At 46.5% G+C, this 14,014-nt stretch overlaps 1 protein-coding gene and 1 long non-coding RNA gene across 2 annotated transcripts in view; one reads left to right on the top strand and one right to left on the bottom strand.

Moving 5' to 3' along the window:
* Nucleotides 1–432: 432 nt before the first annotated feature.
* Nucleotides 433–14,014, bottom strand: part of LOC142198563 (uncharacterized) — a 171,294-nt gene continuing 157,712 nt past the window's right edge. The window contains exon 2 of the mRNA XM_075269598.1: nucleotides 433–599. Within this exon, the coding sequence (XP_075125699.1) occupies nucleotides 528–599 (72 nt within the window). The 3' untranslated portion in view covers nucleotides 433–527. The remainder of the gene's footprint in view (nucleotides 600–14,014) is intronic.
* Nucleotides 6,678–14,014, top strand: part of LOC142198570 (uncharacterized) — a 269,412-nt gene continuing 262,075 nt past the window's right edge. The window contains exon 1 of the long non-coding RNA XR_012715362.1: nucleotides 6,678–6,707. This is a non-coding gene — a long non-coding RNA (uncharacterized LOC142198570). The remainder of the gene's footprint in view (nucleotides 6,708–14,014) is intronic.

Here is a 14,014-nt window from a genome sequence, read left to right as displayed (position 1 = left end):
AGTACTAGGGTAGTGTTCTGTTCATGGTTCATCCTACCGGAATGTCCTCAACTGGTAGTATCAGTACGAGCTCGTGGATTGGCCTCTGAAATGTCTTAGGTTCACCTTTCCTAAGGACCTTCAGCTCCACCTTCCGGACCTTACCGTCTTGACTTGGGAAAGTCTTTGTAACGATTCCCATAGGCCAGTCGATTCTTTGAGCTTGTGGTTCCTTCATTAGCACCACGTCTCCTTCTTTCAAGTTTGGTTTATTCTGTCGCCATTTTCTTCTTCCTTGGAGAATCACGAGATATTCCTTTCTCCACCGGTTCCAAAAGTAATCAGCGAGGTATTGCACCCGTTTCCATTGCTTCTGATAGGTGTTTGCGTGAGTAAACTCTTCGCTGATTGTTAGTGGGTTCCCAGTCTTTTGGGTGAGAAGAGTAGTTGGCGTAAGAATGGTCGACATTTCGGGATCCATTGACACTGGGACGAGTGGTCTTGAGTTGATTATGGCCGAAACTTCAGCCAGGAGAGTGACCAGAGTCTCATGGGTGAGCCTTGAAGAGTTCACGTCCATAAGCATAGAGTTTAGGATGTTGCGTGAGATTCCAATCATTCTTTCCCAGGAACCTCCCATGTGAGAACTATGTGGAGGATTGAAGATCCAGGTACAACCTCTTTCTGCCAATTGATCCTGAATTGGCTTGATGTTGATATCCAGATCTCGACAAGCACCAATGAAGTTGCTTCCACGGTCGGACCTTAACTGTTTCACTGGTCCTCTGATCGCTAGAAAATGCCGGAGAGCGTTGATCAGGCTGGAAGTGTCCATAGACTCTATTACCTCTATGTGGACAGCACGTACACTCATACAAGTGAATAATACAGCCCAACGTTTGCTGTTGGCATACCCGCCTCGAGTTTTGCGTGCGGATATCATCCATGGCCCAAAGACGTCTAGGCCAATGTAGGTGAAAGGCGGTTCGGCACTCAGTCTGTCAGAGGGCAGGTCAGCCATTTGTTGATGTACCTGTTTTCCCCTGGTTTTACGACATTGAACACAGCGATGTAGTGCTCCTGCTACACGTCTTTTCATACCTATGATCCAAAGTCCTGCAGACCGTAATTTGCCTTCTGTAATCTGCCTGCCTTGGTGTTCGGTTTTTTCATGAAAGTGCCGGATTAATAGATCAGTGATATGATGTTTACTGGGTATGATGCAAGGATGTTGCTCTGAAGCCACAATCTTGGCTTGATTCAAACGACCACCGACTCTCAGCAAACCAAAACTGTCCATCACTGGATTTAAATGAGCAATGGGGCTTTTGAGAGGGATTTGCTGCTTGTGGTATAGGCATTTCCATTCAGTACTGAATACGCTCTGCTGGACGCAACATATTATAAGGGACTCACAGTGAGAAATGTCCTCGGCAGAGAGTGGTTTATGGCAAACGTGCCAACCGTGACAGTCTTTGTCTTCATGTGAGTTGTTATAAGATCTCGCAATGTGGACTAACCTTGCTATAGACTTGACAAGTTTCATCCAATTGGAGAAGCGTTCAAAGCGCTGGCAACCGAGGCTGGAGGTTGTTTTAGTGTTTGTTGTCAAAGCACTAACCTCGGAGCGGACTTCTGGGTCACCATCCGGATCCTGAATGCTGAAGACTTCCTGGACACATTCACTTCCCTTCTGTTCCAACAGAAACTTAGGACCTGAAAGCCAAGAAGAGTTAGCGAAGGAACTTATAGACATACGTCTAGTGGCATGGTCAGCTGGATTAAGTTCGGATGGGATATAGTACCATTGTTCGGGCTTGGAAGATCTCCTTATTCTCTCAATGCGGTTACTGACGTACACATAGAAGCGCCTTGTTTGGTTGTAGATGTAACCTAAGACAATCTTACTGTCACTGTAGTATTGTACATTATCTATGTTGACGTCCAGCTCGTGCTGTATAAAGTCTGCGAGTTCTACTGCAAGCACGGTCCCACAGAGCTCAAGCCTAGGAATAGTGTGTTCAGGCTTGGGAGCCAACTTAGCTTTGCCGAAAACAAACCCAACGTGATCTTGATTGTCGGGTCCCGTTACCTTCAGATAGGCAACTGCTGCAATGGCCTCCATGGATGCATCCGAGAACACATGAAGTTCCTTTCTAGTGCTAGCAGCGAGTGAGGTTCTGGCGTAACATCTTGGTATATGGATTTCATCCAAGGCACACAAAGATTGTTTCCAGGTTTCCCATTTTGATTCCTTATCAGGGGGAAGTGGGGCATCCCAGTCTTTGACTGTTTCGGAAAGTTGTCGCAGAAGAGATTTACCTTGTATGGTTATTGGTGCTACGAATCCCAGCGGGTCGTATAAGCTATTCACCACTGACAGGACACCACGTTTAGTGAATGGTTTATCTGCGCAATTGATTTGGAAACTAAAGGTATCGGCTGACAGGTTCCACCTCAAGCCTAGGCTTCTCTGCACAGGTGGACAATCTGATCCCAGGTCTATGTCCTTGAATACTGGAGCGTAGTCACTCGACTCAAAGGCTCTCATGACAGCCGGACTGTTTGAAGCAATTTTGTGCAGTCTAAGATTAGCTCGGTACAGCATACCTTGGGTCCTCTTGAGTAGGTCGATCGCCGCTTCTTCTGTGGGTAGAGATTTTAGTCCATCATCTACATAGAAGTCTTTCTCTACAAAGTCTCTGGCGTCTATTCCATATTCGGACTCTCCTTCTTGTGCGGTTCTCCGCAGACCATAGGTTGCCACTGCGGGGGAAGGGCTGTTCCCGAATACATGCACCCTCATGCGATACTCCACCATCTCTTTGTTGGGGTCATTGTCCTTGTACCACAGGAACCTGAGGAAATTCCTATGGTCCTCTCTGACTATGAAACAGTGAAACATCTGTTCAATGTCAGCGGTGATGGCAATGGGCTCTTTCCGGAACCTCATCAACACTCCTACTAGGTTATTTGTTAGATTAGGACCTGTGAGGAGGACATCGTTGAGAGATACGCCTTGATGTTTGGCACTTGAATCAAAGACAACTCTAATTTGCTTAGGTTTCCGTGGGTGATACACTCCGAATGAGGGTAGGTACCAGCACTCCTCATTTTCCTTTAAGAGAGGCGCTGGCTCCGCATGGTTATTCCGGAATATTTTGCTCATAAAGGTGATAATGTGTTCTTTCATCTCTGGTTTGTTGCTAAGTGTACGCTGGAGGGAGTTGAATCTGGACAAAGCTTGTTCACGATTGTTCGGGAGTCTTACCCTGGTGGCTCGGAAGGGTAAGGGAAAAACCCAGTGATTAGTCTTGTCTTTAAGGAACTCATTGTCCATTATCCTGACAAATTCCTTGTCTTCCATTGATGGGGCTACCTTGTTGTCATCCTTAGTTGTATGAAACACTGATTTTCCCAAGTCGTCTGCATAGGGAGAAGGAATGGCATCAGGTAGTTGTACGGGATCTGGGGGCTTCTCTTTCACATCATAGTGACGAGGGCATGGTTTGCAGAAAGTAGTTCGACCGTCCCGGCGTACATAGGTCTTAAAGGAATCAACACATGTTCGGTCCAAGCACACATTTCCTATGATTACCCACCCTAAGTCAAGTCTCTGTGCGTAGGGGGCGTAGTCAGGACCATTGCACTGTTGGCGGACCTTATGTATCCTTAAGTTGTCTCTGCCAAGCAGAAGTAGGATTTCAGCGTCTGTATCCATAGGTGGGATAACGTTGACTAGGTGCCTTAGGTGTGGTTGATGGAACGCAGCTTCTGGGGTAGGAATCTCATCCCTTTGGTTTGGTATTTGATCGCATTCAATTAGCGTAGGTAGGGGTATTTCTACGCCTCCATTGATGGGAGAAGCGATGAAAACTTGTGCCCTCCTGCCACTAGTTTCTATGCGGCCTGAGCAAGTGTTCAGAGTGTAGGGCATCGCTGGTCCTTTGATTCCAAAGGCTTCAAAGAACTTGGGTCCAGCTAGGGATCGATTGCTCTGATCGTCAATGATGGCATACATTTTTACTACATTCTCTGGTTGCCCTTCTGGATAAACTCTGATTAGGCATATCCTAGCACAACATTTATCACTTTGGCTCTCCCCACATACTTCTGAGCATGAGCAAGAGACCGCTGTGGTAGACTTGGTGTTAGCCTGTGGCTCCCCGCCATGGTTTGTAGCCGGACTAGAGGAAACTGCGACTGCTGGATCACTGGTGGCTGAGGTTGGATGCAAAGCTGATGGGTGTTTGTCACTATGACACTCTTCACACTTAATGGCAGATTTGCAGTCCTTGGCCATGTGTTCTAAAGAGGCGCAGCACTTGAAACACACCCCAAGTTCACTGAGTATTTTCTTGCGCTCCAGCATAGTTTTGGACCTGAAGCCTCTACATTTGTTCAACGAGTGTGGTTTTTTGTGAATGGGACACTCACGATTGAAAGATTTATCTCTTGAGGAAACAGTGTGCTGTTTATCAGTGGGTACCGCAGGTAGTGGCAGGTTAGTCTTTCTGACACTTACACTGCTCTTCAAATCCTTGCGTTTATGTGTGACGCTTTCATACCTTGGTGAGGATGTTGCTGTGGCTGCGGTGTTAGACTCCAGGAAGTCTAGGCTAGGGTCATTCCTCATTTGGGCCTGTTCGTCGATGAACTTGCAGAATTGAATGAATGGAGGAAAGGTGACATCATGTGACCGTTTGTACCTGGAGACACATACCGCCCACTTCTCTTGCAGACTATGTGGCAGCTTTGAGACGATTGGGTTCACCCCATGGGCGGTGTCTAGGTAGCACAATCCAGACAGACGAGGATCCTTTTTTGCAAGTTCCAGCTCCATAAGCAGATCACTCAAGTCCAGAAGCTTTTGGGCTTCCTTAAGGTTGATCCTTGGAACATTTTGCAGTCTCTTGAATAGGGACCTTTCTATGGCTTCAGCGCTACCATAGGTTCTTTCGAGTCTTAACCAGGCAGCAGCGAGACCTGATTCCGCTTGCCCCACATAGACGGTCCGAAGACTTTTGATACGGTTTGAGGAGTCAGGACCCAACCATTTAACCATAAGGTCGAGCTCCTGTTCCGCAGATAGGTTGAGGTCGGCAATGGCGGCCTTGAAGGTAGCCTTCCAGGCTCTGTAGTTCTCTGCACAATCATCAAACTTTGAGAGGCTGGTACTGATCAGCTCTCTGCTCACCATAAACCTGGCAAATTCAGACATGTCTGATCCTTCACTCCTTGTTGCCGTGTTAGCTTGTGGTGCTCCTTGGGCGTATAAGCTGTGTGGCGTGAAAGGGTGAATTGCTCCTGGGTAGAATGATGTCGCTGCAGGGTTGAGCTGTGGTTTAACCTCTGGAGATTTCGATGACTGCGGCTTGAACTGTGGAGATGGGCTGGAATGCGTCTTGTGGTCGTTTTGTGATGATTGCTGCTCCTGAGGGGACACATTATGGCATTGGTCTTGGGTCTCTGCAGATGCTGTGGGTAACACTGGCACCGTAGGTTGGGCTGACTTGGATGTTTCCACATTGTCGGGTAGAATGTCACTGGAGAAGGCATGTGCTGCAGATATCTGTCTCTGTACGTAGACTCTGGTACGAACAGCTGGATCATCTTCTTCCAGTGGTGGTAGGCAAATTGGGTCGAGGTTTTGCTTCAAAGCTTGCTCGAGTATTGTTACTTCAGCTAATGCAATTTTTTCCTCCATTTCTGTTTGAAGGATCTTTGCTTTGGCTTCTGCCTCTGCCTCTGCCATTGCTTTCTTGGCTTCTGTCTCCGCCTCTGCTTTCTTGGCTTCTGCCTCTGCCTCTGCTTTCTTTTCTGCGTAGGAACGTCTTAGTTTGGATCGCTCTGCGTTTAAACGAGCCTCTAGAATTCTGTCGCTGAGGGCAGAAGTTCTTGAGCAGGATGATCTGTATGATCGAGAAGAGTGCTTGGATGAGCCTGACCTGTTAGATCTGGCTTCTTGCAGATAAGTGATATGGAGCTCTGCTTTATCTTTGGCATCTTGCACAGCAGCATCCCTTTCTCTGTTTGTGGAATCTGCTTTGCTTAGCTCTGATAAGGCTTCATCAATATTAGAGTCTTTTAGGAAGGCAGCGTACCTTGTGGATAACCTCTTGTACCTTCCATGGGTCACATCTAGCCGTTTTATAGTGTCCTGTAGACTAGCTGCATCATTTTTGTGGCGTTGGATGCTTGACATGAGGGAGGTGACTCGTTCCCATAGGTCATGCAGGTTGTCATTGAACTCATCCTTCATGTAATGGTAGTTCTCAAGGACCTTTACGGTTGGCTTAAGAGAGCGTACAGGTCGTGAGTCTTGGCCTGCTTCTGGTGCTGACTCTACTTCCCGTTCTTCATGGTAAGTAGTATCGGGCTGTATTTGCTCTGTTTCGACACTGGGGAACAATGCAGAGTCCTTTTCGGCCATTTTGGTTTAAGGTGCGCTGTCTCTTTAAGAAACTGGACTTTTGAATTGGGGCCTGGAAACCGCAGTGCAGCTTAATTAAGGTGTTCTGACAAGATTCCCAAGCTGTTTTGGAGAATCATGGGGTATTGCAGTCCGACAATCTGCATCAATGTTGTATAACATACAGAGAGTCTCTATACACAATGCAGACTAGGGTGACACTGCAGACAGTTTCTTAGCAGAGCAGAGTTGTGATATATGGGCAGGCAGAGGGGTTACTACAGGTTGGGGCCGGGCTTCAAGGCAGTTTTCGACTGTTCTGTCCCCACATGAGGCGAATGAAGATGTGGCAGGTGGATAGGGGCTGGGAGAGGTCCTACCTTCGTTTCCTCAATGCAGGGCAGACAGGACCATGTTGCTCAGCGTCCGGAGAGATGATGCACATCAGGAATGGTGAAGTTCAGGCTTGTTTATTTGGAAGACTGGACATACAGCATGTGATGGAAATGCAGCACTTCTCCAGGAATACAGGTGTAACAAGCAGGATGGTACAGCAAGTGTGAGCAACTACTCATAAGTGAAGTTTGTGATAAGTGAGTGTGAGTATGTGGTCGAAAACTGATGCCTTCTGCTGCTCAGTCCAAGGGTGTCTCTCCCAGAACATGGAGACTAGTGATAAAGAAAACAGGAAACAGTTACCCTTGAACCAGGAAGTGAAGGCATGTACAGAATTAATAACTACAGGCTGTCATACAGAAAAAGGACAGCAGGTGGCAGCATGGATTACAAAGAATACAATCTAAGTATGGACGGTATGATTATATCTGGATGAAACAGCACACACTTGTCCACGCGTCGGTGGTCAAGTGGAACTTTGTGCAACTTTGCGCAGAACTTAGGGCCCTGATGTTACGGGATACGTGTTGGTGCAAGGCTCAACTCACCCAAAGGGCCAAAAACACTGATGGTGAATTTTGTTCCGTTCCAAAGGACTCTGTGTTTAGATTTGGCTCAGTCGCAGCTCCACAAACATGCCTTTGAAGGCAAGGTTTCCTTTAGTGGCTCCATCTCAGCAGGATGATGATGGTGAAGCTTGGTTAAATCTGGTGTCGGAAGGGAAAGTGGTTTCTGATCTACATCTAAAGTATTGGAGCATGTTGTTTGGACTATTAACACCTGATCAGAACCCTGTAGAGGTAATGTAGAGTCCGATATTAGAGGACCATTACCGCTTGTAGTGGTTGCAGCCAATTCTCCACCTTTGCGGTCCTCTAAATAAAAGTTACCCCCAGGACTTGATGATCATTCTAATGGGAGACTAAAGTAGCATCTCTATTAGCTACTTACCTCTGGAGATGGCTGCTCCGCTGCTGTTCGCCTCGCTGCCGCTCCAGCTGCAGTCTTCTTCTCCCTTCGCTGCCCCCTCCCTGCCAGGTTAGGAGAATGTGGGCGGGTACTGGGAGGGGAGACGTCACGTCTCCCCGCCCTGTACCCATCCGCCCACACTCTCCTAACCCGCCCACACTCTCCTAACCTGGCAGGGAGGGGGCAGCGAGGCGAAGAAGACTGCAGCTGGAGCGGCAGCGAGGCGAACAGCAGCGGAGAAGCCATCTCCGGAGGTAAGTAGCTAATAGAGATGCTACTTTAGTCTCCCATTAGAATGAATGGAGGCAGCAGGCGCGCAGGGGGTTAAGACTGTGTGCCGGCTGCTTCCATTCATTCCTATGGAACCGCAGCAGAGCCTTCACACTGAGTATACGCTATATACTCAGTGTGAAGGCATTGTGGGAAATACTACCGATCTCGATCCCACCTAAAAAGATCGTGTTCGGAATTCCGATCGCGATCGTGACATTTTTTCAATAGCCGATCGGAATCCGATTTTTTCCGAACACGATCGCTTAACCCTACTTACCACATCACACACACACGCACACACACAATGACAGTTAAGGGTGGGGGCTGTTGGATTTCCCATTACCTATGCCATCTGTGGTTGTCATGGGCATCACGATTTAAAGGGGTGCATGCTAATGTTTCTTTAGCTTTAAATTTGTGTTTCTGTCCATACTATTGTGGAGGAAAGAAGGTTTCCAAGTATTTTTCAAATTTCATAGAGGTTCTATTGAGTTTGGAAAGTGTCTAGTTGATAGGCTGTGATAGTGGGGTAATACTGTTGCTTGAACGTGTTAGATGCCCCCAGGTATGCTTCCCCTGCTGTCCCAGTTGCATTCCAGAGGCGTTGACATCATTTTCTGAGGTATGATAGTGGACTTGGTGACCCTCCTGAGTCGAATGGTGGGATCCTCGGAAACGAAGCATTTTTCCCCATAGACTACAATGGGGTTCGATACTCGATCGAATAGTCGAATATTGAGCGGCTATTCAAAAAAAATAACGAATATGGAATATTTTACTGTTCGCTCATCTCTACTTTTAACCCTTTCGCTGCCAAGCACGTAGCTATACGTGCTCCCAAGGTGGCACTTCAGTAGCGGAGGACGTAGCTACTGCGTCCTTGCTACTGAAGCCCATAACTCTGTCAAAAATTGGGTTATCTTGACAGTTTTGGTGTCATTTTAAAGCCAAGAATCTTTACTTTCAAATAGCAAAATGATCTGGTGACCTAGAGGTCACCAATTGCTCCCAAAACTGTTAATATAGGCAGATTCTGCTCCTTGTTTTTTCTATAGAAATGTAGGGGAGGCACTATAAAAAGTAGTATAGTGAGCTGAAAAGTAGTATAGTGAGCTGCCATTTTCAGCTTATATGAAAGCCAAGAGCCTGCCCTTTAAAATAAGCTAGCGATCAGCTGACTAGGAGGTCACTGATCGCAGCTGTCAACTAAAAAACACGGTGGTACCGCTCTGTGATGCGACAGTAGAAGTGGGGGAGGGGGGGAGCGCTCACATAAAGCTTTACAGTGAGATGAAAATTACAAGCATCGTTGCAATTTTCATCTCATTTGAAAGCTAGGAACATGGGCTACAAAATAAGCCAGCGATCAGCTGTCCAAAAGGTCGCTGATCGCAGCTATCACATAAAAAAGACAGCGATATCGCTCCATCTGTCCCTCGCTTGTCTGTACTGCTGAAGAACGGGTACATACTAATACTGTGAGATGAATATTGTGAATAGTGTCACAATTGTAATATCATTTGGAAGCGTTGAACATGGGCTATAAAATAAGCCAATGATCAGCTGTCCAAGGGGTTGCTGATCGCAGCTGTCAACTAAAGAAGTCAGCGGTACCGCACAGTGTCGGCACTATTGAAGGGGACGAGAAAGAGCTCACATAAAGCCTTACAGAGAGATGAAACCTGCAAGTAGATTTGCAGATTCCATCTCATCTGAAAGCTAGGAACATGGGCTATAAAATGAGATAAAATTGTGAATCTACTTGCAGTTTTTATCTAACTGTAACACTTTTTGTGAGGTCTCTCTCACCCCCTTCAATAGTGCCGACACTGTGCGGTACTGCTGACTTCTTTAGTTGACAGCTGTGATCAGCAACCCCTTGGACAGCTGATCACTGGCTTATTTTATAGCCCATGTTCATAGCTTCCAAATGAAATTAAAATTGTGACACTATTCACAAGATTGATGTCACAGTTGCACTGTATACGATTGCTGCACAATCTCAGTACCATAGATAAGAGGGAAAGAGGGAGCGTACTGCCGTTTTTTTTAACTGATAGCTGTGAGAAGTGACCTTTTGGTCAGCTTATCACTGGCTTATTTTATAGCCGGTGTTCCTAGATTTCAGATAAGCCAGTGATAAGCTTATCACTGATCACAGCTATCACATAAAAAAGACTGCAGGTCCTGCTATCTCTGTCCTTCTCTTATCTGTGGTGCTGAAGAATGGGCACTGTGCTACTGTGCTGAGATGTATTGTGACACTCACAATTTCCATCTCATTTGGAAGTTAAAAATGTCTGAGCTTCAGAGTAAGGTAACATCTGGTGACTAGGGTTGAGCCGATCTTGACTTTTCAGGATCGATTTTAAAATCCGATTTCCAATCATTTTTCATTCGAACCCGATCTCGATCCCAATTCCAATCCCAATGCAAGTCTATGGAATTTTTTAATTAATCGGAGATCGGATTTTAAAAGCAATCCTATTCACTATACAGCATGGAATCTAACAATTGTTAGAATCCACGCTGTGTAGTGAATCACTAAAGTAGCCAGAGGATTATTTTTTAATCCTCTGGCTACTTAGTCCCCCCTGGTGTCCACTTACCTCCAGAGATGGCTGGTCCGGTGCCCGGTCTTTCTTTCTTCTTTGCTTCGCTGCCGCTCCATGCTGCTCCCTGCCCCCTCCCTGCCAGGTTAGGAGAGTGTGGGCGGGTTAGGAGAGTATGGGCGGGTACTGGGAGGAGAGACGTCACGTCTCCCCGCCCTGTACCCGCCCACACTCTCCTAAGCTACAAGCCCCGCCTACCTAGCGCTATAAACACTAACCTGGGAGGCGGGGCAGCGAGGCAAGAAGAAGGAGGGCACCGGAGCAGCCATCTCTAGAGGTAAGTAGCTGCTAGAGATGTTAGTTTAGCCTCCCATTCCTTTCAAATTCTCTTTTTATTGAAAATAAGGTCAAACAAACAAAAGCACTAAAGTGCAAGGTAATTATATAGCACATAAACAGCATTTTGAAGTGCAAAGTATATAACATAAAGAAAAACAATAAAAGTGGGGAAACAGGTTCTGGAGCAATATATATGAACAGATCGCAATAGAGCACGGTAAGGAAGGAATGGTTCTAGGTCCTGGGTCCTTGCTGAGCTACCAAGAGCGCCTATGAACAAAGAACAGTATTTGTAAAGTCTCATGTGGGGAATGTGGTGGTAGAGATAAGGAGTTAAGGACGAGGGTTAGATTGTCTACGATATTCAAACCAAGGTCCCCAAAGTTTGGTGTATAACTGATGTTTCCTCAGCTCCCAGCTGTACAACTCTTCAAGTCTGGCTATTTCGTTAATCTTGTCTAGCCACTCTGAAATAGTTGGTGGATCTTTATCCAGCCAATGAAGCGGAATGAGCAATTTTGCGGCTTGTACCATAATGGTGGCAAGATCCTTCCTTGAGGGAAACCATGAGTTAGCAGGCAGCCAAAGCAAGACTGAAACTGGTGAAAGTGTTATATTAATTTTAGTTATCTGACGCAAAATTGATTCTACTTGGTGCCAAAAAGGTTTTATCATGTCGCAAAACCAAAATAGGTGTGCTAATGTACCTCCACCTTCACCACATCTCCAGCATTTATCGTCTCGATGCAGGTGCATCACTTTCAAATCAACAGGTCCTCTATACCATCTCGTGAGGATTTTAAAAGAGTTTTCTTGGATTCTTATACACGGAGAGAATCCGTGGGATCTATTATGGATATGGGAGATCTCTGGCTCCGAAAATGTGCGCCCTAAATCTTTTTCCCACTTAGAAATATAAGCAGTCTTGGGCGAGTGTGGGTGCGTTAACAGAAAATTGTATAACAAAGAGATCATACCAGTGGCGTAACTACCGTGGTAGCAGCAGTAGCAGCTGCCACAGGGCCCGGGACATTAGGGGCCCGGTGGCAGCCGCTACCGCTGCGTTTTTTTTTTTTTTTTAATAGGCCGTTACCGGCTGGAGTTACTCCAGCCACTAACGGGCCCTATTTACTTACCGATCCTGGCAGGGGCCGGGATCGGTAAGTGACACTGCGGGCCCCACAAGCACTATTATACTCGGGGGTCTTTTCGGACCCCCGAGTATAATGATCGGAAGTGCAGGAGAGGTAACTGAACATAAAAAACTGTGTTACTTACCTCTCCAGGCTCCGCGCAGGCTTCGGCCTACTTGTGTGACGTCTCAGACGTCACATGATCGGGGCCTGCGTCCTAATGCGTCGCGACGCAGACTCCCGGTCACATGACGTCCCTGACGTCATTGAAGATGGCCGCCAGCGGGGAGTCGGGAGACAGGTAAGTTACAGTGTTTTTTTTTTTTTTATGTTGTTCTTCCCCCGGGTCTCCGATTATTATACTCTGGGGTCTGAAAAGACCCCAGAGTATAATAATTGTTAATGGGTGTCCACAACGGGGCATAATAGTGGGTGAAGGGGCCACAATGGGGGATAATACTGTGTGTAGGGGCCACAATGGGGCATAATACTGTGTGCAGGGCCACTATGGGGGATAATACTGTGTGCAGGGGCCACTATGGGGTATAATAATGTGTGCAGGGGCCAAATGGGGTATAATACTGTGTGCAGGGGCCACTATGGGGTATAATACTGTGTGCAGGGGCCACTATGGGGTATAATACTGTGTGCAGGGGCCACTATGGGGTATAATAATGTGTGCAGGGGCCACTATGGGGTATAATAATTTGTGCAGGGGCCACTATGGAGCGTAATAGTGTGCGTAGGAATGCGGGGGGTGGGGTCGTGCGGGGTTTTCGGCGTTGGTCGGGGTTTTCGATGTCAGCCGGGGGGGGGGGGGGGGATGCCATGTCAAAGGTTCGCCACGGGGCCCCGCCATTCCTAGTTACGCCACTGGATCATACCTTTGGAGGTATTAGGGCGGGAGAGCAAAGATTCAAACCATGGCACTGATGGAGAGTGGGGAAAGGACTTTTTAAGGAGCGCGTGGGTGTTCTGTAAGTCAGAAACCTGTAGAAAAGTGTGTGCTCTGTCCAAGATGTGTCCCGGTATTGAGTCCCAGCTCAAGAGATCACTTAACTTATATTTATCTAATAATTTCCACGCCTCCGAAATGTCTCTTGCTTTCGGGCGAAGTAAAAAGGGGACTAGATCCCCAGGGAGAGATGAGGGAGGAGACCCAACAAGAGAAGCAGAAGCCTGTGTTTCTTTGAGCATCCCCGCCACTGCGGACAAAATTTTAAAAGGTATTTCGTTATGTGGGACTAGTCCCCAAAAACTGGCCCTGAGACGAGGGTTTAGAGAGTTTAATTCCAGTGAGATGTCTAATGCCTCGCAGTTTGTAGAATGTAAACGCAACCATCTCTTCAATAAAATTGCTCTGTAATAGGTCCATACATCCGGCATGCCAAAGCCACCAAACCTCTTAGGTCTAATCAGACGCTCATATGACAATCTAATCGCCTTACCTCCCCAGAGAAAGGAAATAAACAATGATCTAACTTTTTTAAAGTAGTAACGTGGGATGGGAATAGGGACCATGTTCATGAGATAAATAAATTTAGGGAGGATATAAGTTCGTAATAAATTTTTCCTTCCCATCCAAGAAATGTATGGAGTAGAAAGAGAGTTAAGGTAATCTTGAATTGACTTTAGCAGGGTCAGATAATTGGCTTGGAAGAGGGAGTCGGGATCCTTGGTAATATATGTACCTAAATATTTTAATTTAGAGGATTGCCAGGTAAATGGCGATTGTTGTTGAATTACTCTAAGTTCTGGAATAGATAAGGAAATATTCATTGCTTCAGATTTTGAGTAGTTAATTTTAAAATTGGACAGTTGACCAAATTTATCCAATAAGGCAATGATATGGGGGAAAGTTCGAATAGGGTCTGAGACAAAAAGTAACAGATCATCAGCGAATGCTGCAAAATAGTGAGTGTCTGGACCAACTTTGAACCCCCTGACATATTTTAGCCTCC

Source organism: Leptodactylus fuscus, chromosome 1 (assembly GCF_031893055.1).
Source record: "Leptodactylus fuscus isolate aLepFus1 chromosome 1, aLepFus1.hap2, whole genome shotgun sequence".
Taxonomy (NCBI): Eukaryota; Metazoa; Chordata; class Amphibia; order Anura; family Leptodactylidae; genus Leptodactylus; species Leptodactylus fuscus.
The sequence above is the reverse complement of the archived record's forward strand: the minus strand, read 5'-3'. Positions and strand labels throughout refer to the sequence as shown.